Here is a 23,892-nt window from a genome sequence, read left to right as displayed (position 1 = left end):
CTTTCTGAGTGATTCTGGTAATGTCTGCACAGCTGAAATGAAAAACAAAGCCAAACTGAACTACATGACATGTCAGAATGCTTCTATAGAAGAAAGGGATTTTTAAGTAAATACACACATGCACACACACAAATTCTCACCTCTTGAAAACATATCTATGCCGGCACACAGGCCATCTTCCCCCTACTCCCTGGAAACAATCAAATGGAGGAATATTGCAAACACATTGAGGTACTGCACATTAAAGACCACTAGGTGCATTCTGCTCTCTTCTCAGTCCCCCTCTGAAACAAAAACTAACAAGCCAGGATGAAGCCAAACCCTTGATATTCATGTAAGTGCGAGGTAACTCTCAACTTCATATGGCTGAAATTTCCTGCAGGACTTGGCACTTCACAGGAATAAAGTCACAAGATCACAACTTCCAATTTGTTTCATCATTGTTTTCCAAACAAACATTCGGAATTAATTTTGCTTCATGAGAAGTTTCTTCAAGTTTGCTTAAATTGGTTTTCTGTCTGATCTGAAGCATCAGGACACTCCAAGAAAATACTCAAAACAGAGAAACTATGAGAAAAGGTCTTGCATTTTGACCTGGCAGCTTAAAATAAAGTTGCCACCCAAAGGAAGTGATTGAGTTTCTCTTCTCCTCTTCCCTGCATGATCCAAAGAGAATATGTCACTGAGGACAAGCAACACATGGGAACACTCAGACCCTTGGAAAACAACCACAAAGCAATGACTTCAAAAGGTGTTTATTAGAAAAACTGGACATTACAAGAGGACCGGGTAGGAAACAAATTATACAAGGCACGTGCAGTTTCTAGTACACTGCACAGAACAAGAGAGAAGACTGCAAATACATATAACACACCCACCTGAAACTGCTAACACAGGTAAGTCACTGCTCAGATCACTTGCCATGACAGGCAGATGCCAAGGTTCTTCTACAAGACAGTTTATCCATGGTATGTTTTACATTTACTGCAAAAGTACAGATTGTATGCATAGTTTTAATGACAGTTAAAACAAGACTCATTCAAGAATTTCTACATCATTCTTCCAAGTTGTGGCATTAAGATACTGTATGTCCTAAAATTTTGTTTATTTAATTATTTTAATTCAAGGTAATGTAGATTTCATGTTCTTACACTACATTTTTCCCCATGAATAATAAAACCTTGTTGTCTACACATGGTTCTACCTAACAAAGCATATCTGAGACTATTTGCTTGGTTACCCAAGGAAGAAATCCAGACACTTAATGATCTGTTAAAACAAGATTCACAGGCAAATCCTCTATAACCCAAATCAGAGAATCACGATATATGTACTAGCTAATGCTTTCATCAGGCTTCAGAACAAATGTGACCTAAACTTGACTGAAAACAGGAATTCTTGTCTTTAAAGCACAGCTAATAGCAACCAGCAGTCCCCCATCATAGAGCAGAGAGGAATACTCAGCTGAACTCACAGCACAGAAATAAATGAGCATGAGCAACTCAACAGTTTCTAGCAACAAGCATTACACAGACACTAATTCTCAATCAGAAATACAAAGAGAAAAAATACCCTCACTGAACAGATTGGTGACTTTGTATCTGGGTCTCTAACTCAAAGGACAAAAAAATACTTCAGGAGGGGTTAAAAATCTAATCCTCAAATTGGTCTCTTTTCCTCCCCAATGCTAAAAACATGCCATTTCTTGACATTTTGTTACGGTTTCAGCAGCTATCTGATCAATCCAACAGCTGTCCATAAAACTTTAAGGATTATATAAGAAAAAAACAGAACAGATTAACTATTGAGGGCTTGGTTGTCAACCCACTCCCCCCCACCCCCTAAACTCACCTTCTCTGTTGCAGCACAGCTCTTGGATATGCTATAAAGACAAACAAACATTTCTATCAATGCTGAAATTAATACACTGATAACAGAGAAAACCACGGCCAAGAGACACACGGCACCTAAGCCTTCCCCAGATACGTCAGACCACCAGGACTAGACACAAGTACCTGCCATCAGAGTTCACACTGCAAGTCCATGCTTTAGTGCCCATCACAGTGTCTTTCCTTCATCATCTAAAAACAGATGAGAGTAGAAATAATTAAGTTTCAAACAGAAGAAAGTTATTATAACAGACCACATGTCCTCTAACCCTATGACAAGGAAAAGAGGAAGCTGGCATTTAACAAATACAAAAGTAGCAAACAAGATCTCTCTTAATTACAAATAACGTGAATAAAACAGACTTCACAATCTCAAGAAAGGCTCTGCTGCCCTCTTCATTAATGTGGTGAAGCATTTCATTGAGATTGCTAGTTACTAATATTAATATGTAAATAGCGAATCAACTGTCACATACGCATGCAGTTTAAAGAAACTGCAATTAGACCAAGAAGTTGTTAAGATTATTCTCCCGCCTCTCTGGGAGCATAAAGCCAAAAGGGAAGTGAAATGAAGCAAGTTGCCTTTTTTACATGCCACCAAATATCCTGAATTACTAAGGTATACTTGGGAAGATCCTGATCAGTTTTTCAAAATAAGTTATAACTCTTTGCATCTGTACAATCGTCTATAAACTAAAACTTAGGACTGAATCTGGAAACAAGAAAACAGGTGACAGCTACCTGAGTTACTGCTTCAGCTCACTAAAAGAAATGTGACATACTGCCAGAGCTGATTTAAGCAATTTTTACACTTTTGTCTTTGACACCAGTTTGTCTGAGGCTTGGTTGAGGATAAATAATCCATGGTCCTCGACTTAGTGGTAAGGCATTCTTCTTTTTAACTGTTTCTCCTACAATATTGTTGGAAGCTTCATTTAAGCATGCAGAATAAATAAATCCCAACTACTCTGGAACAGATCATTATTTTTTTTTTCCAAACTGCCCATTAAGGCAGAGAAAGTGTTCAGTCAAAGATGGATCAACCTGAATATCCTGCAGGTGAAATAAAATGCAAGTCACTTCACCAATGTCTACACAGGAATGTCATAAAGTTGTGCAGCTGTGACATTAACTGGCATTTACTTGCCCCCCCCCCTTTTTTTTCCTTTTTTTTTTTTTTTTTTTTTAAGAGAAATCCAGTAGGAACAGGCAAGGATTTAAAATCCTAAATGAGTTTGATGTACTCACATGAATGACAAACCACCAGGCTGCAAGATCTCTTGTTGCCTATGCAAGTCGAAGTGATGATACCTGTCAAGATATCATCAACAAGGCACTATTACAGGAGGCAGTGCACTACCACACTCTCCCGAGAGCATCTTCTAAGCCTAATGGCCAAAAGCAGCAAACAGACCAACCACCAGTTTTGGAGAAACTATGAATTTTAAGATTCAAGAGCTACCTGACAGCTGTGACCACAACATGCTGTTTCCCTAAAAAAGGCATGAAACCAAAGAAATCTTCATTTCTCAAACCCTAAAAAGATCAAGAGACATACATAAAGCCAAGCTGATGACCCAGCACAGGTCAGAGATCAAGGGATCTAGAAGAAAAACACTTGCCTCAAATGGATGTGACCAACAAATTAACTGTTCCAAGAAAGAAAAACGGTTGCTGGGTTTCTGCCATGAGTGTGTAGGTATAAAACTCCAAAGCTCACTCAAACCAAGCTGAACTCTGGACCTACCTAAACTCTTGGGTCACAAGAAGTGTAATTTGCATCAAAAAGCAGATTACCATACCTAGGACTCAGACAATAGAGCAAAACCCCAGAGCCAATAAAGGCTTCATTTCACCCTTTCTGCTGCCTCTTGTACTGTTCTGGAAGATGGAAATTCTTCTGAGTTGGCACTCAGCAACGCTAGGATAACAGCACTGCAGAGGTGGGAAGACCTCAACAGAACAGGAAGGTATTTAGAGTCAATGAAGCAGCATCACCTCAAACATTACCTGCTGCTGCCACACCTCAGGCATTAACCAAGGCTCTAAGTGATGTCAGGAGGTTCTGCTACTATCCATGGACAAAAAGCCACCACAGGTAATGAGGGGACTGAAAAGATTTTACTTATTGTAAACGTAAGATGGGTAGGAGGCTGGAAGACCAAGTTCTGAGAAGTCATCGTAAAAAGGGGAAAGGGTCCTAGTCCAAAGGGGAAAGGGTCACACAAAGAGGAAGCACAGAGAGACAAGCACAGACCTCTGTGGCAAAACATATGAAGAGCTGAAAATCTGCAAGCAAAGCTATGGGGGGTTTTTTTTGTTTGTTTGGGTTTGGGTTTTGACAAGATCAGGAACTTCCATCTCACCAGGCTCTTGAGAGAAACTGGAAAGGATGCAGGTATACAGGGCCCAACACATTTGTGAACAAAGCAGGAGAAGCTGCAGGCACAGGTCAAGCCACCTCAGGTCCAAGCTTCTGCTATCAAGCAGATTAGTATGATTATGCTGCTTTCAAAGTTACATCCACTCTGCAAACAGCTTGGACACATCTGTGAGCATCCTGATGTAACACTGCTCCATCAGACCTGAAAAATGATAATCCAGCACAGTCAGCTCCAATCAGCACCTCAGTATCTCCATGCAGGGATGGGGATTCCTGCCCCAGCTCCCTATGACATCCACAGTAATAGCTTTACTGAAGAAATTCCATCTTCTCATAAACTTCTAGGTATTGAGGGGGGGCTGGTGTGGTTGTTGTTAAGAACATGCTAATATCTCCCATCTGTAATGCTGGCAAAACATCAGGAGGAAGAACAAAGCCAGAAAAGCAAAACTTTTAACAATGCGAGGGGCACTAAGGCCAGCAAAGAAAAGTTGCACCAGTGTCTTACCAGTCTTCAGCTTCCAAAGGTCTGCCCTTCTCTATCCAGAAGATGCAGTGCTGTGCAGTTCTTCATGAGATGACCAACGAACAAAATACCAGAACTATTCTTTCAATCCTCCTTCTCTCAACCCAAAACACATGCTGAAAAGCAGGCACCGAACTCCATTTCTGAGAACACAATTGATTTTCATCCTGCTCTGCCTTTCTTGTCGCATGGTATTACCAAGTCTCACAAATATTCCATGTGAGCCTTGCAAAGCAGCAGGTATCTCAGAAGGCACTGAGGTGAGTCAGGTGACACCCAAAAAGGTGTTTTCAGGCAAAAATAATGGGCAGTTACACAAATACTTTTCTATCTCACCTCCACTAAAAGCTAATTAAGACCCAGCTTCCTAAACACTTCAATTTAAAAGTATAGAAACCCAGGAAAAAGTGAAATATCATTCAGTTCCCCCCCCCTTTTTTTTTTTGTTTCAAATGTTTGCAAGGAGAATCAGTTCTAAATTGTAAGGTAAATATGAGTCAAGCCTTCTGACAGAGTGCTGACTGGAGTGCACAAGGAACCACAAGAGGCTGAGAGGGACAGAGCCTAAGTCCACAAAACCTAGAAAACACCTAGAAAAGGAAAAATATTGAAAAAATACAATAAATATTGAAAAGAAACTAGAGTTCTATAATCTTCTGTCCTATTTCTCTATCTATCAGTTTGTTTTCTTTGGGTTTTTTTTCAAATGCGGATTGCAAAAGGGACATTGAAGAGCCATCTACTGGAATGCTAAAATTTCTTAGATCAGGATACAACTGAAATTTGTGTGCAAAACTGTAAGAAGCAATTATAATTATTTCAAAACAAAGGTTTGCCTGAGTCATTTCAATTCAAAAAGCACTGGGCTAAAATTAAGCTTGATTTAAGTAGTGAAGTATAGCTTGATTATACCAGGAATTATTCTAACAAGTTTAAGAACATAGTACCCAGGACAAGAAACCATGATGTGATCACTATTTGTGCTCTGGTAATTCCTTTCACCCCCATTTACTATTCTGCAAAACATCAGTTGACAGATGCATCAGTCAGAAGGTAAAGAGCAGCTTTTACCTGTAGGCCACGAGCCACAGCAGTGCCACAGGCTGGGATTCGCCCACAGGTAAATATTTATTTATTTATTTTAAATAAATTTAAAAGCATATCCAGGATCCAATTCATTTGATGCTGTGACGCAATTTTAGTACACTGGTATGTCCACAGAGGCTTTAACACCAGACTGGGCATAAATGAAGTGCTAGGAATGAAATATTCTCAGAAAAGCTTGCAATCAAACTTCTCCAGAGGTATAAAGACAGATAACTTACCAGCCAGCTCAATTCATAGGGCATCATGAATATTCTTCAGGAATTATGAGAAACGAGATCAGAATGGAAGCTAAAACATTATTAGTAGATAAAAGGGACCAGGCACTTGCACACTGCAGATACCAAAGAAAAACATGAGGTTTAACTTTTTTGTAGCCTAATTTCTGACTGCTGTTCAATCAACTATCATTTCTAAAATACCTTATTTTATTTACACAACTAATTGACAAAAAAAAAAGAAAAAAAATCATTTTACACAGCCATAGGCTTTTGCTTCTCCTTTCCTTCTGCCACCAGACATCATCTTCCAGACAGTAGTAACACACCTGCACTGGCTGAATTGTTATAATGACAGGACTGAACCACGAGTATAGCAAACAAATATATGTTTAATCACACACTACATCTCAATTTTCATCAAGCAATCCTATCTCTATAAGTAACTGCAATCATTCCCAGTCTTTTGGTATTGAAGTCTGATTGTGGGGTTTTTTTTCTTGCCACAGATTTTGCAGTCTCAATTTGGAACAGAAAAGAATTTGCTGCTAACACAAGCAAAGGCTCTGTGCATCAAAAAGAAGTCTGCCTTTGCTTGAGATCAGCGTGGCTTTGCCAGTCCCATGTTTCCTCCCGGAGGTCCTCTTACATATTTATATCCTGCAGTCCCTCAGCACACAGGAGATTCATAAATTCATCATCTAATTTTTACCTACCAACACAGTAACTGCCAATAGAGAATCAATGTGAGTTATGTAGCCCCCATATTCCTGTTATACCAAGAGCAAAGCTCACAGTCTCTACTGCCAGATCCAGCTCAGTATCTGAAAGACAGGCATTTTTATATAGCAAAAAAGTCACATGAGACGTCCTTGTGGTCTGCTCTGCATTAATTTACTCATCACTGGAAGCTCTGTAAGAAATACATGATGGTTAAAGAGATGTGAAACACACGTCTTTGCATTTCAAGCTTCACAGAATCATAGAATAGTTTGGGTTGGAAGGGACCTTTAAAGGTCATCTAGTCCAACCCCCCTGCAATGAACAGGGACATCTTCAACTAGATCAGGTTGCTCAGAGCCCATCCAACCTGACCTTGAACACTTCCAGGGATGGGGCAACAACTACCTCTCTGGGCAACCTGTGTCAGTGTTTCACCACCCTCAGCATAAAAAATTTTTTCCTTATGTTCAATCTACATCTAGCCTCTTTCACTTTAAAACCATTACCCCTTGTCCTATTGCAACAGGCCCTGCTAAAACGTCTGTCCCCGTCTTTCTTATAAGCCCCTTTTAAGTATTGAAAGGCTGCTCTAAGGTCTCCCCGAAGCCTTCTCTTCTCCAAGCTGAGCAACCCCAACTCTCTCAGCCTGTCTTCATAGCAGAGGTGCTCCAGCCCTCTGATCATCTTTGTGGCCCTCCTCGGGACTCACTCTAACAGGTCCGTGTCCTTGTGTTGGGGGGCCCCAGAGCTGGTCTCACCAGAATGGAGCAGAGGGGCAGAATCCCCTCCCTCGACCTGCTGGTTATGCTGCCTTTGATGCAGCCCAGGATACGGTTGGCTTTCTGGGCTGTGAGTGCACATTGCTGACTCATATCCAGCTTTTCATCCACCAGTACCCCCAAGTCCTTCTCCGCAGGGCAGTTCTCAATCCCTAGGACCTCAACCTGAAACATATACATCTACAGAAGACAGCATAGATATAACATAGTCTTATTACTTGCTACTCCTCTGCTGGTTACCAAGCCTACAAGCAACTTGTTACTTTTGAAAGTTCAGATTTCACACTAGGAAAAAGCTGTTCCATTGCTGTCATGATTTTTACCATACACTTGTCAAGTAGTTTACCTTGTATCCTTACTCAAACAGGGTGCTCTCCTCTCAGTGAGACTAATTGAGCTGCAGAGGAAGAGACTAAAAAATGTAAAGATATAGTCCACTACAAACATTCCCTTAAAAAAAAAAAAAGGCAGATGTTACTTTCTTATAAAACAACAAGCAACTCTGTCAGGCTTTCTTCTCCCTACCCAAATACTGCTGCTACTTTGTCCCCAGTTACCGTATTCAGAAAAAATCTAAGACCTATGAACACAGAAGACCAAGACTACATCATTTGACTATATCAGATTTCTTTTAACGCAACTTTGATGTTACTGCATGTGGTCCTTCAACTGCCCATGCAAAATTCTTTTGGAAACTTCTACAGAGATTCAGGATTTTTAGAGACTTCACATGCATTTTTGCTTCAAAAAAAAAAAAATCTAAGATGACTTTACTTGCTTGACTTACACATCTCAAAAGCGGAAGCACTCTAATAAGGTCTACTGTTTTTGTGATGGGCACACTGTAGGAAAGCAATACGACTCATTCCAGGAGGACACTGTCCAAACATGTTCTTCAGACACATTATAGCGAGATTCAAGTCAAACAGCAAGATCCTCCAGCATGCTGACTACCAGCTGATTTCATAGCACAGAGTTAGAACACAGTCCTTCAAAAAGATCCTGTAATGCACAAGAGATGCCACATCTTGACATCTTTCCAGTCTTTGGGTGGAATTCCCTCACTCACCCACACAGATCTGTATCACTTGCTTTACTCCCCATCTTCAGCCGGCAGAAAGAACACCCACTATCTGCTGGATACGCACCTCACTACCACTCATTTTTTCTAGCCTTGTGCATGGGCATTATCATCAGATTATTTTATTTTTAACACAAAGGAAAACCTACAAAGAACTTGCCAGCTGTTGTTCTCAGCTGGAGAACTGTCCATCATTACCCTCCTGCACTTTCAGCTGGACACCCGAAATCCTTTCACCTATTTCCCTGTCTTGGCCTTCCTGCTCAATTCCTGGCAACTTCTTCATGGCACCCTTGACTGAACTACTCATTCTGGGAAGGAATGTCCACCTGCCTAACATGAAAACATGGCTACATGCAACATCAAGGAGATGCAAACAACATGCTCCCAGTTTGTAACATCAGCCGTACAGAAGTATTTCCCCTTCAGAAAGTCACATGATAATTGATGACAACCACCACACTTAACCATTTATAGTTAGTGAGAAGAAATAGCTTGTACAAGTCATTCTCCCACAGCATTTACTTGGGACCACAGTTGTAGGGATGTACACCAAAAGCAGTATTCCTGCCCTTCCACAGCTATCATTGTCAACACTACACAAGAACTGCACTAAAGCCAAACCAGAAAATCAAAGTGTTAGTGCTATCTTAGACGAGTTCCCCAGTGCAGACTACAGCACTAGCAGAAGAAATACCTGCATTAGAAAGGCCAGCTTCTTGCACTGACAAACATCTGTAAAACTGTATCATTAGATACTGATCTATATGAAATGACGCAAATCACTGTTTGCAAGAACTTCCTTCTCACTCTGATTGCTGGTCAAAGAAGGAGTTCTGGATGAGAAAATAAGAGGAAAAAGTGAAAAAATAAAACCATTTCATAAACTTAGCAAAAAGTCCAATACTTGGCTGTTGAAATTTCTTCAGATAAACAGGTCTCCAACTACATCAAGTCCAGATGAACCTCCCCAGTCTGACCAGCAGGAAGGAAGGACTTGTACAACTACATGGAATGATCCAGAATTGATATATTGTACTAAACAAAGGATGTTAGGAGAACATGGTTCTTTTATCATCTTTAGTAAGCCTGTTCTTGTACTTTATACCTTCTATAGGCACACTATCTTCAATTTCTTTTCCTGGTACGCTGGGTACAGCACATGTGCAGTTCTCCAGGCTGTATCACTTAACAGTGGTTAATCAACATGTATGTATCGTGTTAGGAAGGGCAGGACACACATCAACTGTGGAGGTTTTATTCCAGTGGTTAACATATACATCTACAATGTGCACCTTAAAAACTAAAATGCAAAGGCATAGAAGCAGGGAAAAACAAGTCTATTCATGTAAGATAATGGCTGGGTGTATGAGATTAGTAAACAATGCTGCTCACTGCAATCTCTTTGAAAGGAAATAGGTGGTTAAAAGAGAAGAACAATGTGGTGTTCCAGAAATATTCATGTGAAGTACAGTTCTACTCACTTCTGAAACTACTGTTGTGTCTGTATTTTAATAGACAAGGATTCTTAAAGACTCTACATGCTGCATGGTTCAATGCACGCTGCTTTCCTAGTGGCCCCTTCCAGTGACAACACCAAAATGCAATGCAAACAGTCTGGGCATATACTTGAATTAACCATATTCCTACCTTGGCCGATTAGGGAAGGGTTTATTCATAAACTGAAAGTTTCTTCAGAGTTACTGAAAGTCCACTAGAAGTGCAGCAGGAGGAAGATGGTGTCACAACAGGAGTGTAGGATGCCTGAGGTAAGCGTCACTGTCCTCCTCCAGGAGGTCTTCTGGAGCTCCCCACCCCTAACTCTGGAGCACGCTGTATGCACCCTGCAGCTCCCCACAACATGGAGCTGGAGTCTAGGGACAGTGAGCCAGATGGTCTGGACACTGTCCTCATTGTTTTGTATATTTGAGGATTACTGCCACTTCCTAAGTAATGGGAAGATTCTCCCACTGCTAGTGAGAAATGAGTGAACTCAGTTTTGTTCATGAGAAGGACCTGTGTGCACTTGAACACAAAATATTTGTTCCAGCCAGCTCGAACAAGCTACATACCTCTGAGGCAAACTACATCCTTCCCTGCTAAGAGACTTTCAGAAGGGAGAATAAGGTCCATTAATGAAGGAGATGACTGGTTATACTGGTCTAATGTACAACTTTCCTTTTTTCCCTGTTTTTCTAAAGGTTAGTCTTTCTATAGAAGTCTTGAGTAGAAAACGTTCCTACCTAATTCACCTCAACTCTTCTCTCTCATACAAACAGCACTGAAAGAAGCCTAGCTCAGTAGAAAAATCTTTATGCTCAAAAGATTACATTTGCAGACACATGCTTTCAGTTATACTTTACCACTCAAACAAGACAAACCTACCAAAAAAATACGCAATTTTCCTCAGTCTGTCAGAAATCTCTACCTTGCAGGAAAAGTCTTCATGGAAAGCTAGGTTATCATACCTCAATCCCAAAGCACTCAAAATTCATGGCTTTTATGTAATTAGAGGGCAGAAACACTGGATTAATGTAAAAAGTTCAAATAAGTGAAAATTAGTAAAGGTAAAGGAATAAACATTCTAAGTGTTGCCTCTGAGAAGAAGGATGGTGACTCCCACCACAGAACTGGACTCTAAACCCTCAACGCTAGCCTCTAAACTTTGTGCTATAACAGAAGAGCACTGATTTCTAATTTCTTACATTCAAATTTAATTTAAAAATCCATTATTACCATTTCTTGGTTGAGGGAGTAGTGGAGCTAATCACAGCAATTAAGAGCTGGACAACTGCATTGTTTTTCTTCCATGTGTATAAACACACTGCCATTCCCACACTACACCTCTTATACTAGAAAAAAAAAAAATCCCTTTGAGCTACTCAAGTACTTGCATGTTTATATCTCATTTCAGCAACTTCTACTGATAGAGCCAGACATCTGATGTTCTTTAGCTGCTTCTATTTTAAATCTCAGCTCAGTTGGCAAAAGGATTTTTGAAGCTATTTCCAATGAAAGAGAAAAGACGACCTACATTCATGGAACTGCCTCTCACATCTGAACAGCCTCTTGCAATGTGGAATATGCAGTCTTCACTGCATGCATCCCACTTTGGCCCAGTGAAATAGATTTAATTTATGACCTTTAGATTTCACATACTGCACTGCACACCTTTCTGAACACACTCGTAAGCATGCAGTTGAAGACATCTATTTGACATGAGAGAAAGTCTTAAAACTGTACAACCAAGAGTCAGTCAAGCAACAAATAAAAGGGGAGGAAAAAAGCACATTTATTTTCTATGGACCGCCACTAGAGAAATTACACAGGAGGAAATATGTTGTGAAATATTTAATGTTTACAAGGAACATTAAAGAAAATGTATATTTTAATGCTTTGCAGACATGAGGAATAATGAATGTTTACTTGCATAAAATGGGCAAACTAAGTGTAAAATTAGCTAATAAGCACGTCTACATTCCATGCATCATCTAGAAATGCTGACAAAATTAGTAACTCAAGATCTCATACCTCATGTAGATAAGATAATAATATAAAAGAAATTCAAAGAGAATCCTGCAGCATTTTGACCTTTACATACCACATCAAAAACTCATTTGAAAATAGCAAGGTCCATTCAAAAAACCTCTAACCTTGCAACTGGACTTTGCATCTGTAGCTTGCTGGCTATACAGATCCAAGATACTGCAGGTAACACTTCTGTCTCTCTGCAAAGATAGACAAGCAGAGGTGTACATCCAATCCAAGAAGGGACAGTAAAGAAAAAGTAGAAGAGAGAAGCTACAGATTCTACCGTTAAGGCTTTAAGCGTCCTCTTTTCTCAGGAATCTTCAATCCGATGTCTCTACTAGCATCAATTGGTTTGTACATTATCAGAGTAGCAAGAACTGCAAGCAGCAAGTATACTTCATTTTAACAAGGGATAACAGCACTGATGGTCGAATACTGATTTGAATGTGAATGAGAAGTAGCAGAGAAATTTTGCTAGCAAGCACATTCACTGTGAAACACTGCTAAGGACTCCCTCTTCAACCTGAAGTTTATTTTCCTCTGACCTATATGTTCAGCTCTGCAACACTACCAAAAAGCTTACAGACTGCTTTCTTAGAAGTATGTAATGTATTATCATCCTGTGAAGGTACAGCAATTAAAAAAAAAAAGGAAAAAATCAAAGTTACAGAAATCTGACACAAAACTTATGGCATAAAGACTGACTAGCTATTAATTAGTAGGGTTTTTGTAGTAAATCCCTAAATACTACCTGAAAGAAAATGGGTGGGACAGAAAAAACAAGTATTTGACAGAAATGCTTATATTAAGAGTCTTCTTTAAAGTCGCGTTCAGCAAAAATTTTACACTGAATCCAGAACTGTTGGAAAACATAAGGCGAATAAAGGTGGCTGCTCAACTTACTGGAGTAAGCATGATGGAGTAAGCATGATAGTGCTTACTTATGAGGTTACTGCTCAGCTATCTGGAGTAAGTAGGATAGTGCTTACATTATCTGAGGACTCTTATGATGTATACTACTCCAGTTTTTGACCCTCTTGAAAATTATTTGCAATCCTAAGGTATGCCAGTTAGCTATCACCTTCCTAGTTTTATTTTTAGCACTGTATGAGACCTTTGGATACCCAGCATTAGAGTTCCATGAACACCTTACCAAAGACCTTCCAACTTTGATCTTCCTGAAACAGCCTGAAGTACGCTTCAGATGTGGTCACAGAACCCCCACTGCAGCACAAACCAATTTATCAGCTACCTGAAAAATGACCATGCTTGCAAAAATAGAAAGCAAAAAGAATTCATAGTTCTTCTACTCTTCCTGGAGAGGCATACAGCAAGCTTTGCACACAAGAGTCCAGAAACTTGATGTCCAACTAGAGCAATCCTTGCCAATAACTAACTTGTACTGAAAAATGATCAGCCATATGTACGTACTTTCTTGAACTGCTGCATTAGTGGAGTGTTCCATAAATCTGACAGGCTAACATCTACCTGAAGAACCACTACTGCAAATCACTCTGCCCTTCACAGACAGGAAAGGGAAAGATGCCCAATATGAAGTGCGCTGTGGGCATGGCCATGTTGGCTTTCCTTGTTTAGCATTTTCATTTTTTGTGGGGGTTTGTTAGTTGGGGTTTCTTTTGTGTTGTGTTTGGGTTTTCGGGGTTTTTTTTTGTTGTGTTTTTGTTTTGTTGGTGTTTTTTGTTGGTTTTTTTTTTTAAGACCTGCAAGCACTAAATGTTAATTTAATTAACTGGGAAAACAATGATCAAATAATCCACTGACTGTTCCAGGTCTGAGGCCATCAAGTGTAATTTAAGAAATCTGACCCAACTTCACAAGCTGTTTCAATGGAGACAAGGTAGTTCTAATTTTTTGTAAACTGCTACGTTTTTAAACTGGAAAAACCCTGAAAAAGGGTTAGACTAGAAGCAGACTTTTACAAACTATCCAGGACTAGTAAAACCAAGGGCCTGATTCTTCCCAACAGTGTACTCTCTTCTCTCTCAAGTCTTCCGAGACCCCTTTTTATAAGTTGAAAGAACTTTAGTTCACCCAGTCCCCTTTCTGAAGGCACCAAAATGCCCAGTAACTAGTTTTGTGTACTGATCATATGACTGGAAAAATAGATGTGTGCATAGAAACTGTACAGATTAACTAAACTGGATTATATTCTCTCAGTTTTTAATGCAAGTACTTAAAATAAAGCTTATTTGGAGGAGAAAAAGCCTTTTGCCCCACCCATATAAATATTCTTAAATATTTTTAAAGACACTATTGTTACAGCTCTGCCAACAAACTCAAGCAACTGGTTACCCGGTGCTTTAAGGAAATCATTGCTACAAGCAAGAATAGAAATTATTTAAGTGGTTCTAAAACCACAGCTAAATAATTTGCCTCTTGCCTATCTGGAGATTCCCCTAGTTAGGTTAACCTAACTTTTCTAGGTAGCTCCTTGGTATCAAAAATGTCTATACACCCCAGCATACCAAGCCACTGCTCTCTTTTGCTCCAACACTTTCAAAAGTACTCCTGATGGAAGCTCAGAAGCTTTTCAGAAGTTGATAGACAAGAACTAATCCTATGTTCTCTATCATGCAGGTAGAACATAACAAGCAGCCAAAGAACAGGCTAACTTGTCTGTATGCAAGATGCTCAGTACACAGCTTTGATCTCCTCAACACAGCATTCCAAACAAAGTGGAAAGATAAATTACAAGCAAGTATAGCAGGATAAAAACTAGTTTCAAGACTAAAAATTAGGACTATAGTTCAATGCAATTCACCACAGACATGGTATTAGTTAGAATACGTACACTCCTTTAAAGAAATCAGAACTGAAGTGTCTATGCACTGACTGTAGCCAAAAGCTTTCTGTTTTGTCAAGAAAAACCACACAAGAGACTCCTTACATTTCCACAGGAAAAACTAATCTTGTTGAGGCATCATGTGCAAAAAGTTAATCCACATGCTTATCTGTGGATTAGCGTATTACAAAGATATTAAAGCCTCTCCTGTACAACTGATCCACTAACATGGAGCACTTAGATCAGACAATTTATTTGAGCTTTGGAAGGAAGTGTGTATGCTGGTTCACAAACATTGCACAAGGTTGTTCTTACTTGATGCACAACAGCTAGAACCTGCCTAAAGACATCCACAGGAAGTTTGTTCTACATTTAACAAAGTAATTTTATTCATTTAATTTAACAGTAATTTATTCCTTTGCACTGAAATAAAACCAAAACTCTGCCTTAAGTGCATCCCAGTCTTCAGGGCAGCAGTTTCCAACACACTTCCCACTCAGAGCAAGCTCACAGAAAAGCTCTGCAACAAAGACCTGATGAGAAGTACCAGATCAGCACAAGCTCTTCAATATGAACTTTATCAGAAGAGGAGGCAGAGGAAATTTTTCTTCTAACCAAAAGCAGGACCCGTCACAGCTGCTGATAATGGGCTGCATGCTTAGACTTCCTCAGCTATACAGCTTTTCTACTTCTCCTCTTTCCAATACTTTCAAGAGGAAAAAAATCAGCAGAACATATTTGCTCCTACTCCTCCAACTGGAAACAACCTAAATACCTGAGAGCACAGTAACAGCCAGCAAACCAGCAGAAACAAAGAAAACAGGAAACATGGGGAAGATTGGAATGCATATTTCATACCCTAAGAACACCTACTACTGCTGGCTGTTCAAGGGGGAAATAAAGTGATAAATAAAATATTAACTAACAGGCTGGACCTGCTGCCTTACAGAAAGAATCATTTATGCTCAGTTCTCAGTTTTACTGGGGGAATGAAGATGTCAGTGACTTATAACTGAATAAACAGCAACACCAATATATTTTGTCAAGCTGCTCATCAACAGCTTATGAGGTTTACTTCAGCAGCTTGCAACCTCTTCCTGCTGTTCAAAGCAGAATGCTCCATGCTGAATATCTGACCTCAGCCAGAATCTCTGGGAAAATTGTATTAACTGAGATGGTTTGGATGTTGATACCAGCAGCATTTCAACATAACTGCATATTAAAAATTCTTGCAGATAAGTTGCATACTGGCTCCAGTATTTGCATGTTACAGAGCAGAAGACACTCAGTAAAGATTTGCATGAAAATAAAGTTCATTGCAATGGTTCTTCCAAGCTGCCACAACCTCATGGATGCACAATATTAAGAGTAGGAAGAACTCCTCTCCTGTGATCTCAGTGTTGCTACTGCCAGCACTAAGCAGAACAAAAAAGAGGAAAGAGCTCACCCAGAAGAATGGGGAAAAAAATCTGTAATTGCAATTGATTTTGAGTGAAAATGCACAAGGATGAGTTCAAGATCTCCAGTCTTGATAAAACAGACATGAAACTTAAAAACAAGGTGTTCTTATCCTTTTTGGTGTTTGTTCTATAGGTACTACCAGCAAAAAGTTACACTAATTCTCTACCTCAGTGGTTCAATATATGGAATTTTAAAACCTGATTAAAGTAGGGTTCAACATGGCACTTTAGAATGTGCATCAAAGAATTCTTTCAGAAAGGAGTCCGCATCCAGGAACTGGTTAAAAAGTGAGCCTAAGAAACATCAAAAATTACTTCTCGTGCACTTGTATTCAGTTCTCCTGAGTACATGCATTACGATACTATCTTCAATTATACACTTGAACTATTTTTAATCACAGGACTTTTAGCCCATGAAGCATTTCACTACCCCTTTTTCTGTAGAAGTTAAAGCTGCACAGTAGGGAATTTAAAAAGAGAAAAGACCATCCACTGCTAAGACAGCTGAAAGCTCTCCAGAATTAGATTTCCTTTCCTATCACAAAATTAACGCTTATACCACATCCCCTCTTAAATTCAAGTTGGGTATGCATTTTCTGCATGCCGAATTTGAAATGTCTGAAGGTACGTCAGAATAATGCCATGGAAACAGGTACTGATGCAACGGATACTTACTCCTTGAAATTAAAATGGAAACACAACCACCTCTCAGAGGCTGCTGTGAAGATTTAAAAAAACAGAGAAAGAAGTAATCGTGTATCTTACACTTACACAAGCTCTGCAGGAAGTTCAACAGGAAAATTAATGAGCAAGACTGCATGCTCACTGGTGCTAAGGAAGAAAAAAAAATGAAACTGTACTCGAAGCAAGGAGGGCAGAACTAAAGTTTGGTCCACTCTTCATTCTTTCTTTTTTTTTTTTTTTTTTTTTTTGCATTTAACGCAATTTGGTAGATTATAATCACAGAAATACATTTTGAAGTTGTGTTTTAAATTTATAAACCTCACTGATGAAAGACTGATGTTTCTGTTTTATGAAAGAAGTACAGCCCATTGTGTATTCCTACAGGTATCTCCAAATTCCACGTGTGCAAAAGCAAATCCACTTAGGGGTTCCCCCCCACCCCGTAACAACCTTGCTGTCTGCTTCATTTCCAAGACACAGGCCACCTGAGCATATTCAACAAGTCCTACTACACTTCGTATTATCAGTAATTCCACGTAACCATGCAGACTGGACAATCCAGAGTTAAAAGAGATCCTCTTATTTCTGTTTAAGATCTTTCAAGTGAAACAGCATTGATGAGTTTGTGTGATCAAAACTGTTCTCAAATTGAGGTATGCCAAGCAAAGTTTATCTCAAATTAAACAAGTATTTCACATCTGAAAAATCCTTACAAAATACCTCTACTCACCAGTTACATTTCTTCTGTAGCTGGCATCAGAACTGGCATGCTATTCAGTTCCACAATAAAGAATGGCTGAACCTGGAATGCTCCTATAGCCTAGTAAGCTGTTGCGACTTCTCTGCTCCTTTCAAAGTACTGCATAAATGTACAATCAGGAAAAGAAAGGTCTTGACACTTCTGGCTGAGAAAAAGTGCAAGATGAGCAGGTGCCATGAAGGATTCAACATGTCCAAGTATTTCAAGCTTGATTTGCAAATCTGTTCTTCAGCTTTTGGTATTTCTTTGTCTAGAATCAACATATCATGCCCTCCACAAAAAAAAGATTACTAAAATCCAGCAGTTTTATAATGGGATCAACTACAACTGCCCCTTGGTTTAATAGCAATTCTCTCTCAATTAATGCCTTCGAAGCATTATCATGTTCAATAGAGAAATGATCCAAACTCATGATATGCCAGTTTTGTTGTTATTTTCAAGATAAAATTATTTTAGAGATCTACTTGGACACATTTCTTAAGAGCATTCTTAGACTTTGAAGAAGTATGCTGCAAGTCCTTTGCTTTTTCATGGGGGCAGGGGGAACAGACATACCTGGATTTAATTAGAGGAAAAACTTAAGTGTTCAAAATCTTTTCTGCTTCCAGCATCCCTAAAATAGCATCCAGTTTTCTTTTGAAGCCCAAGTCATCTTTATTTTCAAATTGATTTCAGCTGTAAGAACCTATGCCATGCTCCTCCTGGACATGGACAAATTTAAATTTAACCTTTACCTTCAGCACTTGGAATCTCTCCATGGTAATGGCAGATTTTCAACAATATTCCAGTGATCAGGTCTGTGGAGCTCATCTCCTCCCTCCTCCCACCCCAGCCCTTTAATCTTACTGAATGAAATTAGAAAGAAAGTTGTCTTACCGATAACTCCAAGGTTAATGTCCCTTGCGAACCCCACCTAGCAAGTCGACATCATGACATGTCAGGTCAGCCTCAACCACGCTTCCCTGATAGTCAGGTAAAAGGAAGGAGTTAAAATACAAAATTGACACTTGCAGATTTCTGGACATCAGAAAATGTGATGCAATATATTCTGAACTGTCTTTCAGAGCTTCTGGTAACCTCCAAGTTGTTAAAACACTTCTTCAGATGAATTCTCCTGTTCTAAAATTTCAAACGTTCCTGATCAATAACCAAATATTGCAGATCCACCTTGACTATTTTGTTTGAGTGAGAAAAAAAGCTTAAGATTTCCCTTTAACACAAATGATTCCCCCCACCACCACCACTCTACACATTTTATCAACTAATATATGTTCAGCTTAGCCACTCTGGGTTTCAAAAGACATTTTAAGCCAATAGACTGCAACAGCGTCATTCAAATTCTAAGTTAACAGAAGCTCTAACTTTTTTTTTTTCTTTATTTAGAAAAAACAGGAAACACAACTTGGTACACTCTTTCTATAAGGCTCTGATCTACTTAAGTAGTTCATGTGAATGACAGAATTCAATCTGGCAAACCTTCACTGCACAAGCAATCCTTAATCACACAAGTACTCCAACTCGAGTCATGCACGGTCAAAGATTATTCATGACAGATTTGTAGGATAGGGTCCTTGCTGTTCTACATATAGGCCACCATCATTTTTGGATAACAATTAAGTCTTACCGAAAATACATACATCTGCATTAGGGTCTACAGGTCTAGATGTTCAAACATGTTTTACTAAGAGGTTTAAGACTTTTTGCTCAATACTTCACATTTATTTTTCTGCTAGCCTTATAATAAGAGTGCCTTCTGTATTTTTTTTCTGTGTAGTTCAAAATACAGAAATGGGCTTCACGTCCTAATGCAGAGGGGACAAAAAGTAGTCAGGTCTTCATACAGAGTCACCAAAATCATGTGGTGATCTACTTATTTTGAAAAGGTTTAAGCAATGCAGATGTCATTCTGTAATAAATAGACTACAGAAGCTGAGTCCTGAAAATAAACAATTGCTACAAAAAATTAAACCTTTAATGCTTTGAAAAAATATAGACCATGTTTAATATATTAGTAAAATTAAAAGCTGAGTTTAGTAAACTGATTTTGTTAATAATGTGAAAGTAAGTCTATAATAACACAATAGCTGTAAAAATCTTTTGCTCAGGTTTTGGAATTGCTAGGAATCTGGCAACCTACTTATTTTTAAGTCAAACACCTTATCGATAACAGACATTTAAGCAACTGCTATAAATGAGTGATCAAATGATTATTAAAATCCCATTTCATGGCTCCTCCTCCAACGCCAGCAGGACACTCATAAAAGTTTAATATTGGTTTGCAAGTTGAAATCCATTTTCAACATGTTCTAGAAGAGGATTTTTGCTAAGTTATACTGAAGAAATGATCAAAACAGTGCACGAGAATAAATTTAAATTTATTTTTTGTTTTGACTATGTATCAGAATTGTGCTGAGAAAATAATGAAAAATTCTTCCCTTGAGTATCTGTCATCAGGCATGGTAGATTTTTCCACTGTGCTACAATATCTTTGTTCAATAATTTTTTTCAGTAACTTTGTTAAGTTCTTCAAGTTCAGTATACACCACTACTCGAATAAGTTGTAGTACGCGTTATCTTTAAGGATTCAGTAAAGCATTGCTGCAAATTTAAATGATGAATTTGAGTACCCATAAATCACGTAAATCGAAGAACTTGATATATCTTGTAAATATAAACTTTTACTGATTTTAATTTTAAATTATAAAAGTGTATAGCTCACTTCCCATATTCAATAAAAAAATTAGGATAAATGGTGATTTGGGCAGAAATAAATACAAGATGCAGCTTTACAATTCTTGAGGAAGACAATTTTAACATTTTTGTTCCTTAGTTGTTTTGTAAACATTATAATTGAAGCATTTCACTTCCTCCCCACACCCCCCATAAGCATGCACTGACACTTCACCTCTCCTGGGCTGACACTTTAAACGTGCAGTAGGTGAACACTATCTTTCTTGCACAATGGAGAGTACTTTAAATTTGATTCCAATTAAGCTCCCTTGTAACAGATCCCCTTTACAATGATTACTGAAAAGCAAATACTTATTGGGACTACAGGGTTCTGCTCAACACCACACAAGCTATGTAATTACTATGAAGTCATACTGATAGGACAGCAAATCCTTGTATTAAAATAAAATTACAAGCCAGATCCTTACCACAAGTAAAAGCCTGAAACATATACCTAGGCAATACCCCTCTGACTTCACTGCTCAAGTAAGGAACAGAGAGGACAGGATTTGGTCCCGTTAACTTTATGAAGTAAGAAAAAAAAAACAAACCACGAAACCAAACCAAAAAAGGGCTTTAACATACTAAATGCTAATTCTAAAAAGCACTTTAAATTATTTATGAGTAATTCTATTAATTTGAAAGGAAGAGCCTGACACAGGGGCAAACCCGTTTTTGAGAACCAGATAAACACCCTCACTTCAATTCAGGTCAAAACTCAAACCATGCAATTGTATACCAGACCCACAACAGTAAAGCGTGGGAAGGCTCATCTGTTTACATTCTGACATAATACACTTGAGAGACACCAGACAGGAATAGAAGACAAAGGGAGGAGTATGACCACTGAAGTTTAACTTCCTCAATAGTCTGTGTTTAGAATGCTGTAAATCAAGTATGAGCAATGTATTTGATTTGGATATTTAGAAGTCCGGCAATAGTTTTCTTTAGGGAAAGTTTAAATCCGTTTGTTTCTCTCTTTTCTTGAGAAGCAAATGTTCTTCATTGGGGTACAGAATGGCTCAGATGCAACAGAAGAGTAATGTCATGACTTGCCAGTTAAAATTGACATCTGGGAATGTCCAAGACAAGGGTCAAAGCAACACATAATACCCCAATAATGTAGCTAGTAATGCCCCCAGAAGATATTACTTATTTTTTTTAAACAGCCTTTGTTACAAGGCATGAGAATTCTAAGGCAAATTGTTCATCATGGCAGAACATCAAATTAAATGTCAAGACAGAAATAAGCAGAATATGGAGAGTATGTTTGTGTTATCTGTAGCAAGAAGTTAGTTTACTGTGCCACAGCACTTAATTTATAATTCTCATTCCTAGTCAAATATTATCTTAAATTAGACTAAGATGCTTGAGATCAAAACCATTTCCCTATGTGTCTGTACACTGAATAATACACAATGGCTGGTTCCTAACAGAATAGCCTCTAGAGGGACTCCACAATACATAATAAAAAGGAACAAAATTAACACCATTGTAGGCTCTGCTTCCTTCTCCACATTACATTAGAATATTATATTTAAATTAGATCTCTGAATGTTTGGATACATTTCAACACTTTTCAAAAGAAAAAAAAGTTTCAAAATTAGATGCTGGTAAGTTATTGAACAGCAATTAAACAAAGAGTGCCCTTTGGGCTATCTGTAATTTCTCCTAGTTTTCAGTCTGATGTCCACAGTGCTACATGTTGGAAAGCACAAGAAATTTTGCATGAATTTGATCACTCACATAGGCAGTTATACTTTGAAAACAGTGTTTTTCGCAAGAATTACCAATGAAATAATGTTTTAGGACACAATTGAATTTGAAATAGGTAATGTTTTGAATAGATTTTTGAGTTTTATTGAAATCTTACATGAACAAGAAATTGGAAATACAATCACATCAAGGAACAAATTGCCACGGCTTTGACGTTTTAAGCCAAACAAATTTTGTAGGGCAGATTTTCAAAAAGGTGTGAAGTTATAACAATTTAAAAACACAGTTAACCTACTTCTAGGAATGCAAAACATACAATCATGTTATTTTCAATACAAGAAAACTTAATTTGTTGTAATTTCTTAAAACTACTAAGACAAAGCACTAGCTTTTACTTTTATGTACAGCATACTCCTATGTAGTCTATCCCAAATCAAAAAAAAAAAAAAAAAAAAAACTGTCCAAAACCAGAGGTTCTGCAAAATCATGATTGAACAGTGTGCCATTCCTGCTTTTAAACTGCTAAAATGAAGCCTAAAATGATAAAAGCATTGAAACCCCATATGGAGTTCAGGAATTCTGCAAGCCCAGTAATGTCCAAGTGCGTTTATGAAAAAAGAAAACTAAGAGACTCGAGTATATACACAATAGAGTGATTCTTCAGCCCAATACAAATGGCAGCCAATCGCTACTGAAGGATGAAACATTAAGCCAATTTTGTTTTGAAGGATGTAGAGCTATAGCCAATTCTATGTTTCCAATATTCTCAATCCCTCCTCACTTGTCTACTTCCACTGTTGCCCATAAGTATCCTGATAAAATTCCTGGTTGTCATTATTGTAACCATAGTTACCGGCATAGTCACCACCTTGCTGGAGCGGCTGTTGAGCGATGGGTTGGGAGCCCCAGTTCTGCTGGTTGTTGGTCTGACGGCGCTTGGAATCAGGCTGGTTGTACCCATCTGCCTTTCTCTTGCCTCCTACGTTGCCCCCACGGTTGCCCCTGGCTCCACGAGCACCGCGTCCTCTCTGCTGCTGTGCAGGACCCCCTCTCCCACCCCTGGCTCCTCTTGGCGGTCCCATGGGTGCCCCCCTCTGTGAATATCCAGCTCTACCTCTTGGTGGTGGTGCTCCCCGCCCCCTAGGTGGTGGAGGGGCACCTCTCCCACCCCTTCCTCCTCCTCCTCTTCCTCTTATAGCATAGCCATCGTCATAGCCATAATAGGGATCTTCATAGCCACCACGGTAGTCATGATAGTCATAACCATAATAATCATCATAATAATCTTCATAGCCATAGTAATCTGGGGGATAGCCATATCCACCTCTCCCTCCACGGCCTCTGCCTCTAATAGGAGGTGGCATGCGAGGTGGAGGGTAGTAATAATAGTCTTCGTACCTATTAAGAAAAAGAAACATGCAATTATTTATCTTCAAAAGTCTCCCAAAATAAAGTATAAATTTCCCCTTATTGATTAACAATACATAACATAGAAGAACCTGAAT

General features: G+C 38.8%; 1 protein-coding gene across 17 annotated transcripts in view; it reads right to left on the bottom strand.

The window, feature by feature from the left end:
- Window positions 1-739: 739 nt before the first annotated feature.
- The window catches only part of HNRNPR (heterogeneous nuclear ribonucleoprotein R), a 48,528-nt gene continuing 25,375 nt past the window's right edge, over window positions 740-23,892 (bottom strand). For 4 of the 17 annotated variants that reach the window (XM_075047753.1, XM_075047751.1, XM_075047736.1 and 1 more), the window contains 5 exons: window positions 18,818-23,785; window positions 3,138-8,019; window positions 2,016-2,081; window positions 1,852-1,882; window positions 740-984 (listed from right to left, as the gene is read on the bottom strand). In XM_075047753.1, coding sequence (XP_074903854.1) covers window positions 23,173-23,785 — 613 coding nt within the window. In that variant the 3' untranslated portion in view covers window positions 740-984; window positions 1,852-1,882; window positions 2,016-2,081; window positions 3,138-8,019; window positions 18,818-23,172. Of the gene's footprint in view, window positions 985-1,851; window positions 1,883-2,015; window positions 2,082-3,137; window positions 8,020-17,911; window positions 18,041-18,496; window positions 18,643-18,817; window positions 23,786-23,892 lie in introns of all 17 variants that reach the window. The other 13 variants (XM_075047748.1, XM_075047747.1, XM_075047737.1 and 10 more) reach the window with 13 other exon arrangements.

This window comes from Buteo buteo, chromosome 16 (assembly GCF_964188355.1).
Source record: "Buteo buteo chromosome 16, bButBut1.hap1.1, whole genome shotgun sequence".
NCBI classification, from domain to species: Eukaryota; Metazoa; Chordata; class Aves; order Accipitriformes; family Accipitridae; genus Buteo; species Buteo buteo.
This window is presented reverse-complemented; position numbering and strand designations above follow the sequence as displayed.